Source organism: Pieris brassicae, chromosome 10 (assembly GCF_905147105.1).
Source record: "Pieris brassicae chromosome 10, ilPieBrab1.1, whole genome shotgun sequence".
Taxonomy (NCBI): Eukaryota; Metazoa; Arthropoda; class Insecta; order Lepidoptera; family Pieridae; genus Pieris; species Pieris brassicae.
Genome location: NC_059674.1, coordinates 11,790,863 through 11,813,864, shown reverse-complemented (window position 1 = coordinate 11,813,864; position 23,002 = coordinate 11,790,863). Strand labels below are relative to the sequence as shown.

Below are 23,002 nucleotides of genomic sequence, written 5' to 3'. Positions count from 1 at the left end.
ATTAGAGACGTAAATTATTATCATAATAATGTCTTCAATTATATGATTAAGCCTTATAAAAGACCGCATGCGCCGAAATGACATACAATTTAATACCGTGTGTCATTAAAAGACAATGTTAATATTGCTCTAGTTACTATTTTTTATGGAAATTAGGTTCTCAGTCACTATTATCTGCGTAATTTTGAATTATTGCGCGCTAGATACGATGTTGCGGCCTTATTGTCTATTGTATCGTTTGCGGTCATGTTCTAGATATTAATTAAATTGGTTGTTAAACACAAATATAAATTATATAACTTATCACAAAATTAAATGTATACATTGATATATTTTGGAGTTAATTTTATTAATTTGCTTTGAGTACTTGTTCACAACAAGTACCGTTGACTATCGATGTGATATCACTGTCAGATACTTGACGTCTTTCAAACCTGAAATGTCAACGGTAAACCACATTAGACGTCATAAGTCAAAACTTATTGAAGTCATAACAAAAAATATAAATGTTTTTACTTATTCTTAATAGACTGTGTATATTGTTAATTCCGATAGGAAAAAAAATAAATTACTTTATATTTATCTAATAGGTTTTTGAGATTATTTACCATACCGTGCAGTTCATTTGTATCTACTGAGTGTTTAATATGTAAAGTGAATTTATAGCAATTTGTACCAATTACTATCAATTTATTGCTTTTGTAGGTAAGTGGTTGTTTATTTACGTTGCACAGTTATTAAAATGAGTATTAACTTGTTTTTTTTATCGGTGTAATTATTACTTACTGAGTTTCACCAACAAAAACACAGAAATTATTGTTGCGGAACAGTTTCGCAAGTTTGACGTTGTGACTTGTGCCTACCTACTTACATTTTTATTTAGAACTAATAATAATGTTACGTGCAGTTGTAGAAGGTAATAATACAAGCAATTATATTTACTAAGCCCATGTGCTATAAAGAATGTTAGTTATAGAGCTATTGAATAATTTTATTATATAAATCTTATTAAAGTCTGATAGATTAAACATGTGATTTACGAATTGCGTTATTTTGTAAAACAAATTTAAATATGTTATAAGGGCATTTGATAAATATAACATGTATTATGGGCCACAATGGTGATGTAATATTTTTTCATTTATGATCATTATTTATCTACTAAATTCCAACCTCCCATCATGTAGACTGAGATAAATAAAACTTTTTAATATATCCTATATCATATAATATACATCTTATTACCATAATTCCATTTTTGAGGGGGGATAATCCATTTCGAGCGGTTTATCTGGTTTTTTTTGTGAAGGGGTAGGCATAATTATTAGCATAATATTAAAGAGTTGAAATATGTCTTTGTTTTTGTACTCCACAGTAGCATTAAATATAATGTTGCAAATTATTGGCCTTAGTATTGAGTAACTGAGCGTTTTTAAGGCATGTTTTGCCATGGACCTCAAACGGGCACCAAAATAAGAGGGTACCAATTCTTAAAAGGCTGGCAACACATTTTCAAGCCTTCTAGCAGTGTGAGTGTCCATGGGCAGCTATATTACTAAATCAGGTGAGTCACCAGCCCATTTGCCTTGTTCTCTTAAAAATTAATTATTCTAAGTCCTGTCATCATTCTCTGAAATTATCAATATGTACAGACTCTGGGTGGTACTTTTATGTAGTGTTAAATTTGTAGGAACTCAGGGCGGCCATTATCTGCAACCGTTAGCCTGACCCCTGTACTTAACATTCAGCCTGTGCTTAACAAAGATTTATTTGTTAAACTTATTACAGTTTCTTAGTTAATTAGTAGGTACTGGAGTTGTAGAAAAACATTTTTTTTTATAATGTGTTTGTTTTAGAACATAATTTGACCAATACAATGGGCTCTACTGTAACTAAAGCCTTTCATACAATTTGTTATAAAATAAGCACCAGTATAGCAGAGATCAAGGCAGCTTGGTTGACCCATCACCAAGGTTGGCATAGATAACCCCGGCCAGTAGGGCAGTGGCCCTATAAACTAACTTTACTGCTTATAATATATATAAATATTAAGTGCATTTCAATTACCTAACAAAATATGTTTGTAGCCAAAAAATTGTTTAAAGATGTTGCCATTTTAATGCAACAAATTGTCTTGTCAGATTTAAATTAAATATTATAAATTATAAGCACCAATTGTAGTAATAACACATAGCATGAATAGTTGATAATAAAACATCTGAAATTATCTATGATGACCTCACCGTCGAATAAGATACATCATTGAGTAAATTATAAGCCACTTACTATAAACATTACTGGATTCACAGCTTAGTATAAAACTGCTTAACTATATATGTAATTTTTCAAATGTAGAATACCTGTTCTATTAGGTTGCATGCAAGGTATGCATGCCTAGATCCTGAGCATTTCCATGTAATTTTCGATATTGCATTTAAAAGTTAAGTGCAGCAAGAAAGAAGAGAGGCTGAAGAACCCACATTCCAGCTTCATATTTTTTTATGATTTGTCCACCTAGCATAATTGTTATTTCATCATATATGGTATTTTTTAATTAAAAAATTATAAGATTCTGTGTAAAATTTTATTTCTAAAGTATATACTAACGGCCTCGGTGTTGATTTCACAATTTAGCGTATGGATGCGTCATTAAAACTAGTAAAACACGCTCGCAAACCACATCGAAAATACGTATTAAATATACATGTGTCGATATCGGTAATAATCGGATACAAATTATAATAGTATAATTAACACATATACTACTTTTTCTCTGCCTTATCGAACAACATGTTGTTAAATATATTTTTGTAAACCGGCTAGTTTTATTAACACGATATATTTTGACGATTATACCATCGTAATAAGAGACTTATACTCTATTTATCTTTTTCCAATCATTACCAAAGTTCAAAGCTATATTCATATCTTAGAATAGTACTAGAATGTGATACGCATTTCCTTTTGGCCCTTAATTAATAATATCGGTTTTATTTAATAGTTTCCTGTGTTCTTATCGAACTGCATATATTTGCATTTATTAGACGCTGGAGTGCATACAATCCTTATTTTATATTATAAGTAGATAGTTTAATTTCGTTATTTTTTATATTTATTTGTTTTCCTTACCTTACTTTTTGTTTTTATTCTACTGAAATAATGTTCAGTATGATATGAAAAAGCTCTTATAACGCTGCTAATCATTTTAATTATTATTTTAGTAAGAAAATTAGAAAGCATTGAAAAGCATATAACTTTTATTGTTAGTTAGGTAGTTTACACATAAGTTTTCCATAAAAAGGGCTTGGACTTGAATAATAGGGAAAATCCCTGGGTCCTTTGCTCCGTGTAGTGATGACGCGATTACTCCGATTGTTTCGGTTGAGTTTCCTCTAAAATCAAAGTATCCGATACGAGTCATGTCTGCCTCTTTTATTATTGCATTTCTAAACCTGAAACATTTTATGAGCCTTAGGATATCAGGTCATTTTGTAGTTTTAATATTCCAAATATAGGATACATATGGACTTTTGTTTTTAGGCTGTTGTCTAATCGTGGTTAGTGGTCACATGGGTGGTGATGGCAGGAAGCGGATGGCGAAGGAGCGCGGGTCGCCTGCGCACTCTACGCGTTCTGCTCAGAGACACGAACCGCGCCCTGCGAGATGTGAGAGACGTGTTGAATTGTGGTAAGATTTCATTATTTATATTACAAGGGATCGAACACGGCTGTGGGTTCCGGCATGCTCCACCACGATGTATACAACAATTGTTACGCAATGGCTACAAAACTGTTTAATCACCTTCCCAGAAGTTATAGATCACTGCCATTTAATTCTTTAATTAAATTTTTAAAGGCAACGTGCCTTTATAACGTAGGTGAGTATTTGGACCATAGATTTGACGCCGATTGTAACGATTTAACTTTGACATTATTTTAGGTTCTTAATAAGACTTTGTAAAAATTTATATGACATTTGCATGCCTATTATATATGGCTGATTGTGCGGATATTTGTAATTGATCGATCTAAAGATATTGATCTGGTACGTAAGAGATTTTCTGTAAACAATTTAATTGAGAAATAATTAAAATAAGCATAGGGCAGTTAAGTAAATATTTTAGCTTGCGATTGAATCTGTAGTGAAGTTTAACTCGAAATAGTAATATTGTTAGATTTCAACAGAATTAGGCATAGAAATAAAAAGTACACTACATTTTCAATATGCGCAGATCCCGATGTGTCATCAACTGTAGAAGACATAAATGAACAATGTTCCCGACCTACTGCGCTGGTTATTCTGGGAACTAGTCCCGATGCAAAGGCTCGTCTTGTGCACTGCATTCTTGGAAGGCGGTTGCTGCCCGACCCACTTCCTAGAGGATGCCGCTGGGTACCACTAATTATTCATTCTTATTTTCTTTTGCTTACGTTTAAGCTTCTGCCCCTCAAGACTGTGCTCTTGCGTTCGAATCACGATTGCACCAATGGATTTTTATTACTAAGTGCGTAATAGATTCTTTGCTCTTATGATAAAAGCAATAACGCGAGGAAGCCGACGTGTCTTAAAATCTAAAAATGTATGTGTCAGTGTGGCACTATATGTATGAATATATGTGGTGTATATAGGTTTGTTATGCTGCTGCTTATTATTGCTTTATTATCAAATAGAAGATTCAATTTGAAAATTGAAATGTTTTTAATATGAATACTTGATTTAAGACATTTATTTAGGAAGTACCGAGCTGATAAAAGGAATTAAGATTATAGAACTCTTAAGTGTATGTTTGAGTAACATGTCTAAATTGTACATTCCAGTTACGCATTCAGTATGGGTCGAGCACCCAAGTACACCTCACGCTAGGGACAAGTGAGTTCGAGCTGGTTGAAGAATTGGAGTGCAATCGACAGCCATGGGACACTTTGCCTTTGCAGGTATTGAAATATCAAACATTTTCTATTGTAGTATTGCCTCTGTTGCTTAGCTAGTAGCACTTTTAGCAAACGATATTTTTTGGTTAGTTTCCCGCAGAAAAAAAATTGTTTAGTGTAGGCACAAGTCACCTACGTGACTCAAATTAAATCAGCGTATTTGCCCGTTGTTTCGAAATAATAAAACAATATAAAATTAATTAAGTTACTAAGCGTGTAATACACGAACTAACAAGTATACCAGAGAAAATCAATTTGTTTAAAAAAAGAGCATTTTCCTCCCTCAAAGGCTGGCAACGAACCCATTTAAAGCAGCCCGTAGGTTCGTTTGTCAGACAAAGAAAACCTGCCAAATTTTGATGTGCAATTGATTTATAGACTACAGTTTTGGGTTTGAATAAGTGAATAAATTCGTTATCAGGATAAAAACGCTCTTTATTCCACGTATAAACCTAATTTATCTTTAGAGCTGCATTGACCTAGTAGATTCAGCGTGCGACGCTCATCTCTGAGGTTGTAGGTTCGATCCCCGGCTGTGCACCAATGGATTTTCATTCTATGTGTGCATTTAACATTCGCTCGAACAGTGAACGAAAATATCGTGTGGAAACCGACTTGCCTTACACCCAAAAAGTCGACGGCGTGAGTCAGGCACAGAAGGCTGATCACCTACTTGCCTATTCAATTTACAAATGATCATGAAACAGATACAGAAATCTGAGGCCGTCTGGGCCTAACCTAAACAGGTTGTAGCGCCATTGATTATTATTATTATTAACCTAATTTATCAATTTGATGTGTAATTTTATATTTTTAGGATATACTTCGTCAAGACAGTAACGACCTCACAACGATGCTTGAAATCGAACTGAACAATTCCTTCCTCAAAGATGGTCTTCGAATAATCATTCCGCCGGACCTTGAAACCGATTCTGGCCAGACATCCTTACACGGTCTAAAAGAGCTCTACTCAGATTTTTATCAAAAACGAGACAGCATTTTACGGAATTACTCCCCGATATATCTCTACGCGCTGGACCGCTATGGAAGGAATATCTTCAACGAACCAATTAATAAAATGTCGGTTTCGAGAAGCGATGATGATTTTTGGGCGACCTTTGATTTGTATAATGTCACGAAAGTTGATATAGTCAAGAAAATTTATCCCGTTGTCTGGAAGGAGAGCTGTGAACCGGCGGTCTTCAGTGTAGAGGTGAGATTTTACGGTCTCTTAATATATGTTATGTAAGTTTGTCGCATTAACTCGTAAAAGTGCATCAAGTTAAAGTTTTAGTACTGTACGGTTCCTGGAAGGCTCGAAGGACCAAAATGTACGGTTCCTGGGTCATCGGGTGCTTTAAATAAAAGAGGTTTCTTGGTTTACTCTATATTAACCACTCGCGTATTACAATAGAATATGGGCGAAATAATGACGTGCTAATTGCTATGTACCGAATGAATGCAAATTTAACAGTCAAAGAGAGTATTGTCTTTTGTTAAAATAGCTTTGACACATTAAGAAAAACACTTTTTGAACGGATTAAAGCTATGTATTATTTTTAAAACTTATAGTTATTTACGCAGTCACCGTGACCACGCACACTGAAAAGTACGCGAAACGCGAAAAAAATTTAAAATTTAGAGTTATGTAAATAACTATAAGCTTTAAAAATAATACATAGGTTTAAACCGTTCAAAAAGTGTTTTTCTTAATAAGTCAAAGAGAGTGCCTACGTCTGGCTATGCTCTCGGGGTGTAACTCCCATGATTTAGTTAATTGCTATGAAACGAATAGCTGTAATGTAGAAGAGAGTGCCTGCTATACTCTCGAGGCGTAACTCACGTTTATAAGTGATCAAAATGTACGTGCCATGGACGTACGTAAAATGTATCAACTTTGGCACGTACATAGGGATCATCACGCTTATAATTCTAAGAAAGCATGAGTGAGCAAAATGTACACTGTACAGCCTTGGCTCTTACAAATACTGTAACTTATATTTTCTAAAAAGCATGAATCAAAAGCGGTAAGGCCGCGCGTTGTATTTTATTTGTTAATTAAAAAAAACGTTATTTGACTCAAAAAAACATTAAATGTTGTACTTACATACTAAAGGTTTTATGTTGTACAATAAAGTGTGACTAAATGAATAATATATTTTAAAGATTTTATTCCATACTGGGTAAGGCTTATATGTATGTAACTTCATGATTACATGGCATTCAAACGATTAATATAATGGCGATGTCAGTCAAATTTCGTTGCGTTCCAAAATCGGTTCGGATATGTATTGGTAAGGATGTGTACTTCTTATATTATCCCTTTCTAGTACACATATGTTTTAATTGTTTTGTTTTGTTGCATTATTTTTTAATCACCATATCTAATATTTTTTTTGTTCTCACAGTACCCTCCTCTTGCTTAATTATTTTAATTCTACTGTATTACTCCAACAGTGTAAATGATTAAATAACAATGTTTAATAATAGTAAAATAAATTGTATTTTTTCAGAATTGTCTGGATCTCCATCAAATAAAGGAAATTAATTCCAGCTCTCAGGTCCTTTTCGTTCTTTTCTCGGACAGTCTGAGTGAGGACCGACGAATGGAAGTGAATGAAGCGACTGAGTCGACTGAATCGCCGTATAGGAGTGAAGAACTGCCCGAGTCTGACAGAGATCTTTTAAAAGATGGAATTGCGTGAGTCTTTAATTGTAGTTAATTATCAAACATTTCGCTCGCATTTTTTTGCAATAAGAAAAAAAAACCAGTGGCACTACAACCCATTTAGGTCTGGACCATAGATCTCTTTATCTGTTTCATTGTCATTTGGCCGTCGACGTTTTGGGTCTAAGGCAAACAGGTTTCCTTACAATGTTTTCCATATTCGTTCGAGCAAAAGCTAAATGCGCACATAGATAGAAAGTCCATTGGTGCATAGTCGGGGATCGAACCTATGACCTCAGGGATGAGATTCGCATGCCGAAGCCCGTAGAGCAACACTGCTCTGCAACAAGGAGTAACAACTTTGATAAAAACTGCATACTTAACTGCAATAAAAACATTCTTGAAAAGCAAAAAATAATAAAAACTTTAATTTCTGTAGTAATACTATTAAATTAAAAATTCTGAATTTAATGTTATTCTGATTATACAGTGCCACAAAGTCCTTGGATCGGAAAGCTTTAGAAATCCGATCTCAAGAGGAAAAGACAGCCTTCTTGAACGAGTTGCTTGATCAGTGGGAAGTTGCTTGTAAGTACCTAGTATCGCCTTAGCATATAATTTTTTTTTTAATAACCACGGCAATACTTGCAGCAATCTCCGCAAAGCATCGCGCAAAATCTCAATGGCTGATTTTAGACGACTCAGATATTTTTAAGAACATAGATAAGACGGATACACAGCGTAAGAGAGACCCAGTCGTACGTACAGTTAAAAGCAGAACTGTGTTGATAAATAATGTGCTTAAGTTCGCGACTGAATGTGTACAGAACTGCATATTGGAACACTTCTCGGTTCTAAGTGAGGTGAGTTGTTAGTAATAAATGCTCTATACGAATTTAATTCATTTTTCATTAATTTTGCCGTCTGTATGTAGATAAGCTTCAACAAGACTTAGCGCGAACAAGAACTCCTGTTTGTCAAAAACCAATACTTTTTTGACGTATGAGAGATGGTTTAAGTATATGTGCAAAATGTTTAACAATTTGTTTTTACATTGTTACTGGACTTTTAATAATTAAGTCGTTAAAAACGTTGTGATAAGTTAAAAGAATATTAAAACAAAATGTGTTTGTGTACTTAGTGTACACACATAAGAAGTGCAACTTCTTTATGACCTTATTTTTCGGAAAATTATCTTAAATTAGATAAAGTTTAACAAAAGGCTTTTATTATCATAGACATGAATACAAATAATATAATTATTTCATTTCATCTTATTACTACTAAGATTATTACAGAATTTCATTAATTGTAATAGAATGATTACTGTCATTGTTATCGTTATTATATATTTTTGTTATTAATGGTTTCGAATCTCTTCGAATCAACCGTGGTAGGGGAAATAAAAAGATGGCGCGTAACGGTAAAATGTGACGCGTAACGGGAAACTGTGACGGTTTTTTTTTACAACGTCGATAAAGAAGTTTCACTACTATAAATAAATATATAAAATATTTTTTTCATAGTACTTGATTGGGAAATATTTTATGTTTATTACGAATAAACAAAAAGTTACTGGGCTCATTTCTAAAATTCTTTCACCAATATAATGTCACATTATTTCTACCCCACATTATTCTTAACCAAGGCAATAGTTATTGTCAAAATATATAAAAATTTCCAGCTCAGGCCGTCAATAATACAATTTAACAGCTACAAAAGCAATTTAAAACATTTTCGCTGATACTAACATAAAAAATATGTCTCTTATAGAGCTTCCAGAATTCTTTTAAAGCAAGATTTAACAGTGATATTTATATATAAATGTATAATTTTTCAGATACATGTAAAGGTACTTCAAGAGTTGATATTGTCTTCGTTTGATCTGGCGAGAGAGTTACAGGTGGTGCCTAAAAAGATACAGTATGTTGCCAAACAGGAACAGTATTTGTATGAAGTGAGTAAATAAATAAATTTACAATTAATTTTACTTAAGTGTACTTGTTTAGCTATAAAAATAAAAACATTTTGAGTTGAGTTTAATCGATATTAACTAGTCTGGGCATAAATACTGTTACAATTTTCTTTTTTTTAATTTTTTTGAATTTAGAACGTATATTATTTTAAAAGTTTTCTTTCGATTTTACGCCATTTCATATACTTTTTCGTGTTGATTTTCAAATTACAATATGGAATGGGGTGTTAAAGAAAATAGGATTGCAGTGATCGTATTGCACTAAGTGTGTATGGAGCCGTCGGCCATATTCAACGCTTAAAAAGTTTGGTATCAGCTGTATGTTCGTATATCGTACTATCAACAGATACAAATACACTTCGTCTTTCGAAGACGAGAAAAGATCGTTACGGCTGCGTGCTGTTAGAACTAGAAAGGCTGTTAAAGCCAGAATGCGTCGAAAGCCCATTAGGAACTAAAAATTTATCGCGAGAAATGAAGATTCCCGCTGGGATCCTGTCGCGTACAAGACCTGAAGCTCGGTGCTTATCGTCGATATATAGGACATGTCCTAAATCAATATTTACGCCTAAAGAGAGTCAAACAAAAGTCAAAGTCGATCAAAACGTCTTCTGTTGCGCAATGCAGGTGAAAAAAATTTTACGATTGAAGAACACTACAATAAGCAAAATGATAAAGTGTACGCTCACAGTTCTGAAGAAGCTGCTCAACTGGTCGGAAAGTTACAACAAGGTCATCATCCTGCGTCAGTGATGGTTTGGTGGGGCGTGTCTTATTAAGGAGTTACAAGACTACAGTTTTCTGACAAATGAGTGAATCCTTCAGTCAAGATGTGTAAGTGTATCAAGATACAGTCTTGGATCATGTTGTGAGACGTCTCAGCAATACACTTTAAAAAGTATATCGTGTATTTCTCAGCAGGATTCTACATCTAGTCACGAGATGAGGTCGACTTTAAATTATGGTCGGTTTTAGACGACATGAAAGAAACGATGACATTGGGTCGCTTAAAATATCTTTGGAGCAAGCAGTGGTGAATTTTCCCTTGGAAACAGTGCGTAAATCAAAAGACTAACGTCCTGTATAAAAACCAAAGGTAGCCATTTCGAATAGAATATATTTTTTTTGCTGTGACTTTCATAAATATGTAGGTATAAATTTTAATAGTTACGTTACTTCGTTAAAAAATGCATTTTCATTTGTAACAGAACTTATGGCTGGACTAGTTATTTACAAAAAATCTACTTGTTGGTCCTCCCATACAAAACTCCAATTTCATTTGTAAGGACCGAATGTTTAGTACAGTCCAACATAAGTGTTATGAATCGATTATATATAGAAAATAGTAGTAATTTTTTTCTATTGAAAATTACATCTATCTACTACCGGCAACTTGGCTTTGAACCCTCTAGCTTATACTAAGTCAATTTTTGTTGAGGTTTAATAATTTATGTTTTAGCTTATACTTACAGCAAATTAAAAACTTTCCCTTTAGATAAAATCGTGCAATGATACTGATTTTTTTTTGAGGTGTACGGGTAACTCTGTCATAAATCTTGACATTTTAATTTGCATTACGATGCATGAAAAAATACTATGCAAATAGGAAAGTACATGTTTGTGTATAGTAAAAAAAATATAATTATTTTTACAGACTATAAATGCTAAGTTCTCGGAGGGTGACAAGAAACAGGAATTGGTGCAGATAATGCAAGAAGTATTACAGGAGATGAAATATGAAATACACAATATGGATTGGAGCGTTGATGGTAGGGTTCTTTAAATTTAATTACTTAATTATTTCAGAAAAATGTTGAGGACAGGAAGGACAGGAAATGTGGTTAAAATATTAAAGTTAATTAATATTCTCTCATCTTTAGCTAATAAACAATTGCTTGATTCGTAATTGAAGTTTACTTAAAACTAATTTCGATTGTTGACTAATAAGTCGTTTATACCTGTACCAGCTCACTTCATTATATTTTATTATTTTTCTAAACTACTTGGTAATATACTAGTAGCACATGCATATTATTCATTAGTTCCACATACTTATTATCTTAAAATTCTCATACTTACATTTCAAAGTTATTGTTACTCAAACTTTATCGACACGTGACATTGACATCTTTTAACCTACACTCGCACGTAACCACAAAAACTAGTCGTGCTTGTTTCGCGCGTATGTGTCCGAGCACGTAAGTAATATGGAAGTGATGCGTGTGCCAGTGCCCTCTGTGCCCATATGCTTGACTTATATAATATTTCCCATATACTATAAACAGGTATCTTCTAAATTGAATAAATGACTTTTATAGACAGTCCTCCATTTTGCATTTCTTTCTTACATACTATTTTATTTGCTGCATATTTATACTAAACGAGCGGTCGTATATCTAACAAGCGACTACTAATATTTAATCTTAATATTTTAGATCTCCCGTGTCATCAAGACAGGCAATTCATGATCTCGAATTCAATTTTCTACACACCCAGAAAGTCTCCGAATAAAGCAATACGACTGAGCCAAATCAATCGGCCACAAAGTAGTACTAGAAATGAAAACGATTTGGATGAGGCAGATTCGTGCCATTTGGTGGACAATGAGGAAGACAATGTGAGTTTGTCGGATGGTGAAGAAGCGCTGTCGTACGATAGTTTTAACATCGATGATTATGATGTTGTGATGTCTAATGAGGAAAGCTTTGGAGCTAGTCAGAGTTATATAGATTATTTTAAGGTAAATAAAGGTTGCATTATTTGGTCCTTCGAGCCGGATTATGGAATCTTATGTTTTATCATTTTAATTTAAAAATTCATTCCCTTCTGCATTTTGGCTATGCAGTAATTGATGGCTATATTACATTTACTCGTAAAAGTTTTCGGAATATATTAATTTAGGTCTCTAGTTATTCCTATCGTGTCATCCAAAAAAAAGGTCTTAGTAAGAATATTGAACTTTTAGAGTACAAGACAGCCTCTCAGCGGTACAATCCCAATAGCGAACGAAACTGAGTCGCTCCCCCTTTCTCCAAGTTTTAGTGGTCGAAGCACGGTATCCACTTGCTCAAACACTACCTTATCCACCAAGCAGGCTTCGCTTGACGTGCAAAGGACAGGTATGTTCAATTTCCCTAAGCCTAGGTATATGAGCATTGTTCTGACTAATTGTCTTTTTGTATAATAGTTTTTTTGGGTAAAGAGCACTAATTATTGTGTAAAGCTTACGAAGCCTTAACATATTTAAATTTATTTCTATATGAGTAAGCTATTTCTTTACATACTAGCTGTAGTAAGATGTTTGTTGTTTTGTATTGATTTTCAACAAGACAATACGGTGATAGTATTAAATGAGAGATGTTTGTCAAATTATACATTCAGCATTCATTTTGAGTATTACAAAAATATATTTTTAATAAAACAAGCAAAAATCACTTTATTTTACGCAAAAATAATTACATTTTGTAATTACTTTCTAAAGGTTGTAACTATACAAAAGTCAACGAATCGTTGAGCGATCGAATATAATTATATAAGCTCTAGCGTTTAAACTAGGCCTAGCCTGACTAATAACAAACATACATTAAAACTATTTGTAAGCGAAAGTTGAAGTAATATCAAAATTTATTTGATTTCAGTCCTGTCCAAACTAAGTCACAAGATAAGTGTGAAGCTAGTCAAGTTTGTAGATTGCCTCAAAGACACTTACTTTGGTACTTTACAGAGGTAAGTTTAATACATACACATATACTAGAATTGTACATTATACATGGAAACTGTATGAAACTTTCTTTGGAAAATATAATTAAAACATATTGAATACATTTTTCCTTAGCTTACAGGACTGCGATAATTTTTAAATTAAAAAAAAAATTAAAATGATGTAAAATAATTAGAAGTTTATAATAATTCATAGCTTCAATCCGGTAAAAAAGTGTTTTATTTAAATCTATAAAAGTTATGTTAATAAAAGACAATACCATATACTACATAATAATAAGTAGATTCGTCTAATTGCAATCTTTTTATTATTTCAATCAAAATTGAATATTTTGTTTTAAAAATATGCTTCTATAAACGTTGTGTATATTAATTTGTATCGTTCATTTTAGATAATATGCATTTTCAGGTGTCTAGAATCGTTGGAGTTGTGTTGCCGAGAAGAGCTAGGCGGTCGTCCGGCGAGTGAAGCGATGCGGCAAGTGGTTTCTGCGGCGGATCGGATCGACTTGCAGCCTTGCGCATCCTTCTCCCTACTGAGGAGCTTATTAGACTCCATTAGAAGACTGTTCTATAGGTCGGTAGGCTTAATTTATTAATCTATTGTAAAGTATATCACAATAAGTAACGGTACATATCGCTTGTCTCGGGGAACAAAGTTGTAAAAGCAAAATATTTATTTATTTATTAATACTTCGTTACATTACAATATAAAAAAATGAACATAATTAAGTCAAAAGGAGGGCAACTGGCGGCCTTATCGCTTTCCAGCGATCTCTTCCAAGCAATCACTGTGTGTAAAGAAAAAAAATGTATTAAATTACATAAGATAGGCAAGTAGTGCAAAAATACATGTTATACACAGTTATTAAGACAAAACTAAACAGGAACAAAAAAAACAAACTAAACTAAAAGGAGGATACATTAAAAATAGAAAGGAAAAAGACACATAAATCACGATAATTTAACATCAGTCTCACGTCAATTAGTAGTAAGTAAGAAAGTTAGGGATACAATGTGGACAGGTAATGTTTGTACAGAAGAAATTTAAAGGGACGGGAAGTAATTTCCATTACCTAACTGCAGAGTCCTTAAAGGAATCGCCATCTTCTTCTATCTTTTTTTTTCAGGAAAAGTTTATCAAGATAATGCTATTTTATTACTAGGAAACTTAGTACATTACATATACAAATATATATATATGTATATATCTCAAAAACATTTTTTTTCATTCGATTTCGATTGAAACATTTTTGTTGGGCATTTAGTATAAATAGTTAAAGTAACTATATCATAATATAATAATTATTATTATATAAAAAAATATCCAAACTTAATTACGGACGACACAGTAACCGGACATTTTGACAAATGTCTAGAACGTAACGTAATAATGTATTACCACTCTTTATTTTGATTATTTAGTAGAATTACACTCTAAACTAAAACTGTATAATATATACTATATACTATAGTAACGTAAATCATTGTTTGCTATTCTTCAGGAAAGTAAATTAAGTAAACGAGTATTACTAACCTTGTACACAAAATAATTTCCGTGGAGTGAAGACATCCTCATATTTTTAATGTTTTTGTAAAAATTAAACGGCCCCTTAATAGTGACTTGTTTCCCGGGGCAAGCGATATAATCTCTTGCTTTAATCGAAAAAATCCCAATTTGCACAATAAAGTTAAGAGCGTTATTTATTTGTAAAAATTCCTTTTGTTGCGTATTATTCGCATAAAAAACAGAAAGCATTGAATTAATTCAACATCACTAATATGATCTATGAATAGTTTTAAGTTTAACTAATGGTTTTAATTAATTTATCAGATTGCGAGTAGTGACTGGCGAAGCCGAATCGGCGTGCTGTGCACTAAGTCCAATTTGGCGACGGCAGGTGGCGCTACACACACTCGCGTCCCTCTCCACGCATAAGCTCGCTCGCCTCATCTCCGAACAGGTAATACGTGTGTTAAACTATATAACTTCAAAAAAGCTAAAATGTTGACTATAGCTAACTTTAGGGTGTCAGTTTTTTGTGACGTAAAAATTTACTCTTATCATTTTTCCCTAACGCGTCAAAAGAAGTATAACATCAAGAATATAAGACTTCAAGACTGGTGAAGACTGGGGAGTCCGTGTTAGTCATTAAGTCGGTGTGGTGTTTGACGTTTGATGTGACGACGTCATGTATGGATATAATTATGAAAAAAACAAATCTTTAAATGCAAATTTTAAATCTAGCATTAATGTTTTTCACAGATCGTGGAGCGTCTGAGCGTCGCTCATGGGCGATACCAAGCGGCGCTGACGTCACTGGACACGGCGCTTACTGCTCGTCTGCATAATACTGAAGACGTCAAACTCACCATTAGAAAGAAGTGAGCTGTCTTGTATACATTTACATTAGTTTAGAAAAGTCTACTGATGAAACAAGCTATATGAATCCTTAAAATTCGATTATCGCTTAACGTGTCAATAGCATATTGTCAGAAAGGACTTAAATTAATTCATTTTTTTTTTCAATGCGAAGGAAGACCTCGAAAAATCGATTGAATTGAACAAAAATATAAACCTTCTTTTTATTAAAGAGAGTTTTTAGTATTTGAAATACGTGTCAAATGTATGTGGACACAGATGTAACCAACTGATAGAAATAGTAATTACGACTCGCCCTATACATTTTTTAAGAGCCGCATATAAATCTAGGAATGAAATTATTTCCAAGTACTTTACATTGTAAAATGGTAGTTGACCGTATCACGTCGCAACTATCTCATAACTTTTGTCTTAATAAATCAATAATATGTTACATATTGGTAATTATTATGATAAAATCTTCATTCAGGTACGCTCCGCTCTTCGCCCGGTTGTGTCTAGAGAGTACATCAATGTGTGATCTTCTGATGTACGGCGTACCGGACCTTGGCCGAGAAATCGGTACGAATTTTACTGTCCTTTTATGGATACAATTATTTTTCTTAACTAGATGATGCAGACGAGATGTAGTAGTCTAGTTTTTCCAACTGTTGCAATAACAACTACACTTGCATATGTTATTGTAGGCAAGTTGGTTTCTAAGCAGTAACAAACGTATAACTTTTTTACCTAGAGTCGAACCCAGATGGTTATATTTATATATTATTATATATAATTCAACGGATAATTATTACAACCGAATAAATTAGACTCATTAAATTTCATAAATAATTAATCTCTAATATATAAAATTCTCGTGTCACAATGTTCGTTCCCATACTCCTCCGAAACGGCTCGACCGATTCTTATGATTTTTTAAATGCATATTCAGTAAGTCTAAGAATCGGCTACTATCTATCTTTCAAACACCTACGTGATAAGGGTGGTCCACCCCTAAACTTTTATTTAATTTTTTATATTTTTTTTGTTTATCATGATACAGCAAACAAAAATGCATACTCTCTTAATTTTCACCCCTCTACGAATAACCCCTATTTTTATTTGTAAATTAAAAACTTATGTCTTAAACTCTGAGGTTTATGTAGAGAAAAATTCACAGAACCATGTAAAAAGTTTTCATTCAGGAAAACCGAACATTCTCTGGGGTAGCATAGCAAAATGTTCCATGTTGATATGTACTATAGGTAGGCTAAGTAGTCATGTTAACGTGAAACGAAGTTCGCGGGGGCAGCTAGTATTTTTATATATTTATTAGTTATTTAGACAACAAAATTATATACTAGTACATACTATATAAGCATTTTAACCAGTCAGTATAATATGTACGTGCTATTCATTAGGTCGAGGGCAGTACGGTGTGGTATACGCAGTGCGTGGTTCATGGGCGGGAACGACGCCTGTGGCTGCTAAGTCTGTATTGCCTGCTGACGATAGACACTACCACGAGCTAGCTATGGAGTTTTTCTATACCAGGTGATCTTCTTGTATACATTTAATTTTATATATACATCAATTCTATACAACGGTGCATAAATCAATTTAAAAATATACCCTGATTAATACATAGATAACTTTAAATTTTTCCGACGTTTCGCGAACTTTACAGCGTGCGTGATCACGGTATTTGCACGTTCAACCCAACTCTTTAGCTTTAAAATATAAGTTTAGATGATTACATTTAAATCTATGTTTAGTGTTTTCTTATAAATAGTAACATTTTATGACAACGCTCGGTTCGGTCTAATTCACCCAAATTTTAATCTAAAGAACGCCAAAATAACGTTCGCCCTTGTATTATTAATAAAAAGTATGGAAAACGCTGTGCGCGTATTGTCAACAACTATATAAAACTGTTCGGGATAATGTATCAAAAATATAAAGTCTTGATAATGAAAGCAAATAAATGTTCTGAAGGTCCTTAATCCTGAATATACTAAAACTGTAAGAGTACTTGATGAACGTGAAAAGTATATTAATAGGCAAATAAACTATATATTATTTTCGAAAATGTACATGAATGTTATAAAAAGCACACCTTCAAATATGTTATCCAACTCAGGAGTATTCCGTCCCACCCGCGTATCGTCCGCCTACTCGGGTCCTTGGTACAGCGTGGCGGTGGCGGATGTGTTAGCGTCACATTGGTCTCAGAGAGATGGGCTCGCGATCTTCACACTGCCGTAAGAGCTGGACTCAGTTTTGCCCAAAGGATGAGAGTCAGCTGTGATATTGTTGAAGGTAAGTTAGTGTCATAAAGTATTGTTTTTAAAGGCTCCGTAGAATAACAATAACAATAAGTTTACACGTTTTAACATGTATTTATGTTGACAGAAAACATTTTTTAAACCGGATTGAAGCTATTTTTATTATTATAAACTTATAATTATTTTACATAATTTTAAATTTATTTTTTTCCGATACCAACTGCGGAGAAATAAATACAGATAACACAGCTTTCTCTACAGCTGTGATACTTTTGACATTCAACGCCTTTTTGTCATCAGTCACCGTAACCATGCACGCTGTAAAGCACGCAAAAAGTCGGTAAAAATTAAATTTAAAATTATGTAAAATAATTATAAGTTTATAATAATACAAATAGCTTTAATCCGGTTAAAAAAATGTTTTCTTTCAATGTGTAAAAGCTATGTTAACCAAAGCCAATACTATGTATTTATGTGTGCGAATTTAACTGTAATTTTATGAATTATGTACAATTATTTTTCTTAACTCTAGATGCAGTAATATCTATGTGATGATATAGTAGACTAGTTTGTCCAACTGGGGCAAACGGCAGATACACTTTTCCATATGCTATTGTAGGCAAGTCTGTGTATTTCTTCTAAGCAGTAACAAACGTATATATTTTTTAAAGAACCAGGTGTCGAACCCAGATCGTTATACCCGGATATTTATAACCACCGACTAAATCAATTCTGAGTAAAACCCTTGAGTCAGCTTTAAGAGGTACTTTAGCAATTTTTTATCCCTCACGTTACGTGTTTGAATATTCTATACCAAGAATTGGTGCGAAGAAAACCTTTGAGAAGATGAAAATGTGGTTGTATTGGTTTCAGGCATCCGACATCTTCACTCCCTAGGCCTAGTCCATCGAGATATTAAACTCAAGAATGTCCTCTTGAACAACGAGAATAGAGCTGCATTATCTGATCTGGGCTTCTGTGCCGCTGGAGCGCTGGTATCGGGGTCTTTGGTAGGAACACCTGTACATATGGCACCAGAACTGCTGGCCGGAAGATATCAGAGTGCGGTCGATGTGTATGCATTTGGGATACTCTTCTGGTAAGAAAAAAAAATATTTTCAGTTAACGAACTCATTTAAAAGTTATCTCGACGATATCTTTTTGTAATGTTTTGAAGTTAAAAATTTCTAGCTTTGCAATTTTAAAATATAGTTTTACTTTGATGGGTTTTTTTAAAGTTTTTATAATCGTCAATGCAGATATCCATATGTTTTAATTGTCAAAAGATTATTTTAATTTTATGTTGTTATTTTAAGTACCTTTAAATTTATTCTGTCCAAATATTACCTGTCCACATCCTATCCCGAGCTTTCTTACTAACTACTTACTGACGTGAGACTTATCTTAAATTATCGTGATTTATGTGTCTTTTTACTTTTTATTTTTAATGTATCATCTTTTTAGTTTAGTTTGTTTTTTGTTTGTTTCCTGTTTAGTTTTGTCTTAATAACTGTGTATATCATATATATTTGCACTTCTTGCCTATCTTATGTAATTTAATACTTTTTTTTTCTTTACTCACAGTGGTTGCTTGGAAGTGATCGCTCATAGCAATAAGGTCGCCAGTTGCCCTCCTTTTGATTTAATTATGTTCATTTTTTTATATTGTAGTGTAACGAAGTCTTAATAAATAAATAATAAAATACCTTATAACTAAATGTTCATGGCAGGTATCTCTGTGCGGGAAGTATCCGCTTGCCAGCTGCTTTTGAGACTTTCCAGAACAAGGAACAGCTCTGGAGTAAGGTAAAACGAGGTGAGATCAGAGTCATTTATCTTACAATACAATGCATATACATCTCAACTTCCTTTTTATTTTAGAAAGTATAGACAAATAGATACGGTCCCTGCCTATGCCTTCAAAAATGATTTAATAATGACACAATTATAAAAACCAAGTCAACCTCAGTGCCACTGTTGCAACTGTTATAAAGTACTCATTTGTCTCTTTCTGTCAAATTGCGTTTACGCTACGATGAAAAGAAGTAAATAATGTTTTGTTCTTTTTACGAATAAGAGTAAAAGAAAGTTCTTAAATGACAGTGCTGATGATAGGTCTGTCTCATTTCGATTACTGCGACTCGTATATAATCAAGTCAATATAAAGGAAATGCGTATAACAATAGAGTTAAATCTACATGATCGAATCGTGATATAATTACTGATTTTTTTTTGTAAATTTATTTAAATTGGGAACGAACATATTTTTGCTCATAAGATGGCAGCACTGTTGGAAATTCTTAACTTTATCTGTATCTCTCAACTATATTTATAAACACTGCATGCTTTATTGATGAAACAAAAATTTCTCGTTTCCAGTTATTTATAAACCTAATTGACAATATTTTCAGGTCTTCGACCGGAACGCTTGCCCCAGTTTTCAGACGAGTGTTGGGACATAATGCAGTCCTGTTGGGCCACAGAGCCTTGCCAAAGAGCCTTATTGGGGGATATCCAACCGCGGCTTGAGGCAGTATTACGCGCTGCTCTTATCGAAGATGAACCCGGACCTATATTCACACAGCGGAACAGTCTTTCCGAAGATGACAGTCTTAATATGACAGGTCTGGATGATTGACGGCCTTTGTTGTTTGTGACAAAATTTTTGAACTGTTGGCAAAATATGAAAAAAATACATTTCAATTTAAAAAAAATGACAAATGATATTGGCCTTAAATGTGGATTTAAGAGCGTTACCATGGTTACGATGTATAAATACAGTTCCCACATAAAAAAGATTGAATCCATGTTTTATAAGGAAATTGATATAGATTTTTATCGAAATTGCGTTTTGTTTATAAGCACTCAATCTATGATTGCTTTTTTTTAAATATATGGCACTTAACAGTTATAAGAAAGCGATGGATCGTCGCGTTTGCAAAACGCGACACGATTGTATTATTTTCTTTTTATTCAGTGTTTGATACCGCATCTGTAAGTTCAATTCCATAAGCCTCCTATTACGCCATCATTGCCCAATAAACTTAGCAACACCTATTCTCTATAATAAGAGATAAAAATATTCGTAAATTTTCTCCCAAAATTTTGTATTGAATTTTTCACAACAATTTACGAATAAAATTATTGTTTGCGTAACAAAAGCACTACGATAAGTATAATAAGTGATAGATTTTCTATCGCTTGTATCAGTTAAAAGTATGTAGTATTAAAAAATATGAAGTAAGGCTGATAAGGGTGAATCTAACTGTCAGGGATAACGCAATCAAAGTTATGAATACTGTAAAATCTGTTTGAATCGTTTTATACACAATCAGTTAATATTACCACAAACAAAGATTATTCTATAATCTATACAAACGTGTGATACTAATTAGGTCATTATCGGGGGCTAAAGTCTGGACTCACCCGTAAGTCACGTCAGTCTAGTTAACACTTAAGTATTTGTTTTAAGAACATCACACTCCCGTACTGCTTCCGCTTGCATCCATTGAGTTCTCACACTCAGCTGTTGACTCTTTTACCGAACGACTCGTAATAGAATATAACAGTGAGACATGCACTGGTAGCACATATTTACGGGTGAGTGGAAGTAATAAAAATGTCAAGTTTTATAGTAACGTGTCAATAAAAACTTTCGGTATATCCTTAGATTAAAATGTTTCAGTGGTGCTAAATTAAAAATGATAATGAAATTATTCTAAATGAATACATTAGTCTTAAGTGCTTCTTCTGAGGTCTCAGGAAAGATCTGAATATATGTATGTTTTAATATACGCTTCTTGCTTATATATATTAGTATAGCGCAATTATAAACGGTATTAAAACATGTTTTAATATATATAGAGGTCACGTATTATATATTATTATTACATTAAAGGTTCCTTTATATATACAGTCATTGAGCATGACACGTGCCGTGTCGCAATCAACCGTGACGGTTATACCGTGTCAAACATTAAGCCACATTATCACAGTCACTATGGCCGCGCAGAAATGTTCCATTAACAATACCTTCCAAATTAGGCACGCACAGACAAATACTGGCCAGATACGGCCTCTGATTGGTGGCCTTACGTTTGTAAACAAACGTTTATACAGATTAGATGAAAATTATTTTGTCTGCTACCTCATATCTGGCACGTTCGATGTTTAAACGAACTATTAAACGTTACTGTAAAATTATAAATACACAACATTCGAGCTAAACTAAGACTGACCGTTAAGCATAAATTAAAAATATTCGCATTTTCAATTTGGTTTTATGAAATTAAGGAAATCACCCTATTGAACAATGAAATTTGATCAAGTGATCTCGTAATTGATTTTTATATGCATTTTATTATATTGTTGGCTTTATTTGTGTTATGTAGTCTATAGTTTCGGCGAAAAGATAATGTTAGAAGGGATTCGAATATTGTACTAAAGTGTCGCTATTTCGACCACCACTTCACGCTTCAACACATTTGCGATATCTATAGATAATGATTGTTAATTCACACAGCACAAGTCTTCCATCCTTATATATTCAGTGTCAGTCTAATAAAGTTATGTTTCCGCCATATTGATAATATAAAAGTATTTTCAAACGATGGAACTATTCGCTACTTATGTTTTCTATGTTGAAATATTATAGATGTTTGAACAAATTTAAGGTTCAAATGTTGTTTTATTTTTGTTCTGTAAGCAATAATTAAATGCTATTTATCATAATAAAATATTTTTCAGATTCTTCTTTTTATTCTTATTCCCTATATATAGTTAATTTACCTAATAACTTAAAATACTGTTTCTGTACGATATTAAATTAGTTGACTCCACTATTAAAGAACATCTGCTATTCATAAATGTGGACGCTGTGTGTCTCATTAGTTTGGCGCGTATTTATTTTCAAAGTGATACCAGACAAATTATTACATAGCTAGTTTATAAGTTTACGTATCTATATGAAAAGAAAAAACAAATGCATATCTATATTACCTTGGTAACGTTTTTTTAACTGATTTAGTGATCAGCCTCAGGGAACGTGACTCACCGATTTT

General features: G+C 33.1%; 1 protein-coding gene and 1 long non-coding RNA gene across 5 annotated transcripts; one reads left to right on the top strand and one right to left on the bottom strand.

Moving 5' to 3' along the window:
- The first annotated feature begins 513 nt into the window (after nt 1–513).
- Nucleotides 514–22,691, top strand: LOC123714876 (dual serine/threonine and tyrosine protein kinase-like). Of its 4 annotated transcripts, XM_045669504.1 has the most exons (23): nt 514–705; nt 1,438–1,564; nt 3,541–3,688; nt 4,233–4,393; nt 4,819–4,935; nt 5,750–6,145; nt 7,446–7,633; nt 8,091–8,188; nt 8,252–8,463; nt 9,441–9,557; nt 11,230–11,344; nt 12,011–12,315; nt 12,541–12,694; nt 13,214–13,301; nt 13,705–13,872; nt 15,130–15,259; nt 15,562–15,680; nt 16,148–16,239; nt 17,079–17,211; nt 17,798–17,976; nt 18,816–19,041; nt 19,673–19,758; nt 20,354–22,691. In XM_045669504.1, the coding sequence occupies exons 3-23, from the start codon at nt 3,580–3,582 to the stop codon at nt 20,578–20,580; spliced, it is 3,420 nt and encodes a 1,139-aa protein (XP_045525460.1). In that variant the 5' UTR covers nt 514–705; nt 1,438–1,564; nt 3,541–3,579; the 3' UTR covers nt 20,581–22,691. The 4 variants fall into 4 exon arrangements, with proteins under 4 accessions (XP_045525460.1, XP_045525459.1, XP_045525461.1 ...); XM_045669503.1 differs by lacking the exon at nt 1,438–1,564; XM_045669505.1 differs by lacking the exon at nt 514–705 and having other exon boundaries at nt 1,152–1,564.
- LOC123714877 lies at nt 14,038–21,505 on the bottom strand. The gene is made up of 5 exons (XR_006754368.1): nt 21,369–21,505; nt 19,649–20,612; nt 18,779–19,038; nt 17,774–17,959; nt 14,038–14,086 (listed from the first exon to the last, which is right to left on the bottom strand). It is a non-coding gene; the product is annotated as an uncharacterized LOC123714877 (long non-coding RNA).
- Nucleotides 22,692–23,002: the final 311 nt, after the last annotated feature.